The 4541-nt window shown below is 43.0% G+C and overlaps 1 protein-coding gene across 1 annotated transcript in view; it reads right to left on the bottom strand.

The window, feature by feature from the left end:
* The window catches only part of LIN28B (lin-28 homolog B (C. elegans)), a 215728-nt gene extending 212461 nt beyond the window's left edge, over nucleotides 1-3267 (bottom strand). Inside the window, exon 1 of the mRNA XM_015427810.1 lies at nucleotides 3234-3267. Within this exon, the coding sequence (XP_015283296.1) occupies nucleotides 3234-3267 (34 nt within the window). The remainder of the gene's footprint in view (nucleotides 1-3233) is intronic.
* Between the last annotated feature and the right edge of the window lie 1274 nt (nucleotides 3268-4541).

Genomic DNA, 4541 nt, shown 5'->3' with positions numbered 1-4541 from the left:
TGTGTGAACCACAGGCTAGTTTTTTCCAAGAGCAAACTTTTCGCGGCGCAGACCTGTGGACGTGTAGGGGAGGCGCCAAACAGCACGCGGTCTTGCCTAGTCTCAATTTATTGCGATGGGATTAGGGCATAATAACTCCACCAGGAGTTGTGATACTCAGGGCACAGTGCACGTTTGAAAGAGCTCCGTAAAATTCATTTTGCTCCATGATTCACAAATCCCGATCGCCAACCCCCCTCCCCGCGCCGCCTCCAAGTTTGCTGCCGTGCAAGCCACCATTCTTTAACCAAAGCTCTACCTTTTCACTTACTAATTTTGGGGAGGTCGGTATGTAAAATATTGGGGGTACACCCATAAACGTTCCCTTCTTTTCAAAAACTCCAGCCGCTATATACTAAGAGCCTCACGATTCCGTTAATTTAACTCGGAGAACTGTGAGTATTGCACTTTTAGAGAGAAACTCGATCCAGGGCTAGTCTCTCCAGCCCCCAGCCCCCTTTTACGGAAGTGTCAGGTTTCACGTGCTTACAATGGCAGGTCAGAGTCCTCCCAGCCAAACAGGAAACTTTAGAGTAAGCGAGGCGATACCTTTCGAGGCCAGTTAGCCCTTCAGAACGAGCTGGCGTCAGTTGTTAAAAGAAAGAAAAAAAATTCAGGGCGTGTTGCTACTACACGCTGGATTCAATTCCACTGAACAAAGCCGGAATTGCTTCCGAGCAATCTATACAATCGAGCTGCTGCAGCAGCAACACCTGCTATTGGATTGGCCTTGAAGGAGGAGATAAGCGGCTCTGTAAGGTGGTATACCAGTGCCGGATTTACGCATAAAATAAATAAGCTACACCTTAGGGCCTCGCAATCTGCTGGGGCCTCGAATAAAAAAAAACAATATAAAAATGATTTCAAATATTAAAAAGGCGTATATATTTTAAATTTTTCTGAGACCAGCTGATGTAATTTAAAACAGTAGGGGGGCTCTGGGTTTTGTATAGCTTAGGGCCTCAGCAAGTCTAAATCCGGCCCAGTGGTATACATTTTCTACAAAGTTTAGCGCAAATAATGGAGAGACAAAATGTAACACAGCGGAAACCTAAATAAATAAAATACTGCGCCAAGAATTCAGCCATGCGGTCTCACACCTAAGTTCATCAAGTGATGACTCGCTTATCCAACACCCCCCCCGCCCCCCCCCCGCCCTCATAGCAGCGCCCCGCACGGAGGGCGCTTTCGATTCAGGACCCACACGCATGGCAGACCCGAGGGGATTAGGCCAGCACGCCTGGGTCCGATGAAGGCAGACCCATAGAGAGGGAGAGCGTGTATACCGAGAGCGCTAGGGCGCTTAAACAGCTCGGAGATAGTCCTGCGGAGGCTGCGCCCTTGTGGACACCAGCGGCTTTTCACTGGGAGATCAGCATCTGCTGCTACGGGGAGCTCGGTTCCAGGAGGCGCGATTCGAGGATGCTTTTGTTCACGCGGCAATCCTACATCCATTTGGTGGGAAAAACTGCCCCCCAAAAAGCCGGGGGGGGGGGGTTTACTTCCGAGAGGCACTTGAGAATTACACTGCCGAAGTCTCTGCCTAGTGAACCTCTTGCGTTTTGCCGGTCAATGCGAGTTTAACCCTGTAAACTAGTTTCAGAAGTGTAGTAAAAATAATAACAAAGGCTGCAAAGTGGATGACAGAAGTGGCTTTTCCTAGCTGTTGGTGCCTTCCGGCAGACGACCCTCCTTTCCACCCCCTACAGGTGTAGGTAAGATTACGCTTCCTTTCCCAGGAAACCCCCCCCCCCCATTGAGAGAAGAACAGAGTTGGTCTGAAGCTGTATAACACAGGACACAGTTCCTCCAAAAGTGGTGGGCATGTTAGATTTCTGTGACATTTAACATTTTATATTGTTTTATCTGGCATTATGCCCTGTTAGCCGCCCTGAGCCTGCAGGGAGGGCGGGATAGAAAGCTAAATAATAAATAAATAAATAAATTGCATCTAGGGTTGCCAGGCTCCCTCTGGCCACTGGTGAGGGATGGAGGGTAGGATTGCCAAATCCAGATTCTGAAACTCCTGGATATTCGGGGATGGAGCTTGAGGACGGGGACCTCAGTGAGGTACATGGAGTTCACCCCCCTAAGCATCCTTTTCTCCAGGGGAACTGATCTCTTTAGACTGGAGATGAGCTGTAATTCCAGGAGATCCCCAGGCCCCACCTGGAGGCTGCTATCCCTAACTGCAACCTTTACCTCCCCTCCATGAGCTAGGTGACTTGGAAATGCCAAGCCTCCTGTTTTAAGTGAGGTGAAAAACCAAGTAGGGACCTCACAGCTTCTTACTGCATGACGCACCTTGCCAATATCCAGGGAGGTGAACACAAGCAATTCTTTGGACAGGAACAAGCAGGAATAGTTTTGATTTAGCTTTTCCTTTCTCTGTCCAGAGCTTGAGAACAGAGAAATGTGGGTGATTGGGTGTATCAAATGCCAGTCTGGGTTTTGGAGGTCAAGGTGAATACAAGCTTTGGCTAAACACCAAGCCCATGACGCAGAACATTTGGAAAACCTGTTAGAAAGATAACAGTACCTTGTGTAGGTTTTCCGCATCTCCTGCATAGTATTTAGAAGATGAACCAGAAATAGGAGACATTTACATATACCCACTTCTTTACAGGAGCAGCTCAAAACATGTGAGTCTGTATTTAATGCCACTTTTCTGATGTATTTTGAGTACTGACATTTTTGCATTTATATCATCTTAGTATCAGTGCAGATGTCAACTTATCCTTCTGATTACTCAAACTTTCTCCTTATTTCTGTAAAAGCAATCCATGACAGAGAATAATACTAAACCAAGTTACTAGCACAATAAAGAAGAGGATGATTTATTTAGCATGGCTCCTCCCCACTTCAGGGACAGCAGCAAAGCCATATTGACGTAACATAATACTTCCAAGAAATTGGCAGATTCCACATGAATGAAGCCTCCCACCCACTGCAATATGGCACCTTTCTACAACAATTAGTAGTCCTTGTGTCCAAACAACAATTGCTTTGCATTCAGATGCCAGAAGGTCTGAATAGAATAGGCCTGAATAGAAGAGAAAATGTTTACTGGCTTCTTTACTCAGAAGTTAACATTCCAGGTAGGATTTTTTAAAAAAAATTTGTGACCCATTCCAGTTACTAATGACAGCCAGAGACAGCCCTAAGAGGGGAAGGAGGATAGAAAAAGAACTAACCTGGACTTGAAGAGACTTTCCAAAATGATCTCATAGTCTTCTGAAGTACCTAGAAATCAGAGAGCTGCAGTCACTACTATGTTAATTCTACTAGAGCACTGTATTTCATTACCTCTTCTCCAGTTTAATGGCTCATTAGGAGGCTATAAAATGCCAGTTCTTGACTCTATGAAGTGACCTGTAAACTTTTTAACAGGTTGAGACTTACCTAGCTCATCACAACCACAATTGGATAACCAGTCTAATGTACTAATGTACTGAAGAAAAAAGGGCTTTCACACTTTAATAAAGGCATTTATCCTTTAAATGGATTCCTCTACAAAACTAGCTACCTCACAGTGACTTGATAGCACAATGCATTATTCTCTCAAGTGTACAAGCAACTCTTAAGTCTTCTGGTGGCTCATTCTCCCACAGCACACTATGCCATATAACAAGGATGTTACACACAAATACAAACATCTTAAAATGAGAAGCTTTTCACAGTTACCCAAGTCTAAACAACCATTTATTTCTTTAAGAACATTGAAACAAATATTGTTTAGATAAAGCCAGCATGTTTATTTCGTGGCATTCAACAAACTGAAGAGGAATTGGCGTGTTTGGTTGTCTACTCCCTGTATACATTATTGTCCAATGTTTATTTTGAGAACTCAATATTTTTAGAAAAAAATTGTTCTCTGGGCTGTGTCAGTAGATAAGGGTTTTTATTTTTGTTTTTGGTATAATGCACAGCTTCTAGACTATATTAAACAAGAACAGTGCATGTACTGTCTGTTGGCACCTAATCTATCAGTACACCTCAAAAGTTTACAGTATAAGGACAACTGCTCCAATTCTGCCTCCTTCAAGTTAACACTGTTATAAATCTAAAGTATTGCAAATCTTTTTTCTGGTGCTGTGAACCATAATACCTTAAAAACAGAATTCTCTTCACTCCTCATTTGAGAAATCAAGCACTCAGAATATTTTATCTAAGAATTCCCACAGCTATAGAAATTCAATATATTGCAATATCCCCTAGATACTTTTTAAATAACTTTTTACAGCTTATTATTTAGGGTTATGAATAAATCATACCACACTATACCTGACATTATATTCTTTAAATCCATATACACTCTGTACATATTAAAACTTCATGTCCATTTTACTCCTGCATTTACGGATTACAACCATATTGGGACATATTTGGAATACACAGAAATATATAAGTGAGTGTTCTCTTTTCCTTTCCTAAGAGCGATTCCCTATTCTAAGAGAACTACCAGTAGTGCTACTGCTAGAGACATGGCATTTATTTCACTT

The sequence above is a fragment of the Gekko japonicus genome, unplaced genomic scaffold, assembly GCF_001447785.1.
Source record: "Gekko japonicus isolate JY-2015 unplaced genomic scaffold, Gekko_japonicus_V1.1 scaffold556, whole genome shotgun sequence".
Lineage (NCBI taxonomy): Eukaryota > Metazoa > Chordata > Lepidosauria > Squamata > Gekkonidae > Gekko > Gekko japonicus.
Note: the sequence above shows the minus strand (reverse complement) of the source record. Positions and strands in the feature narration are given on the sequence as shown.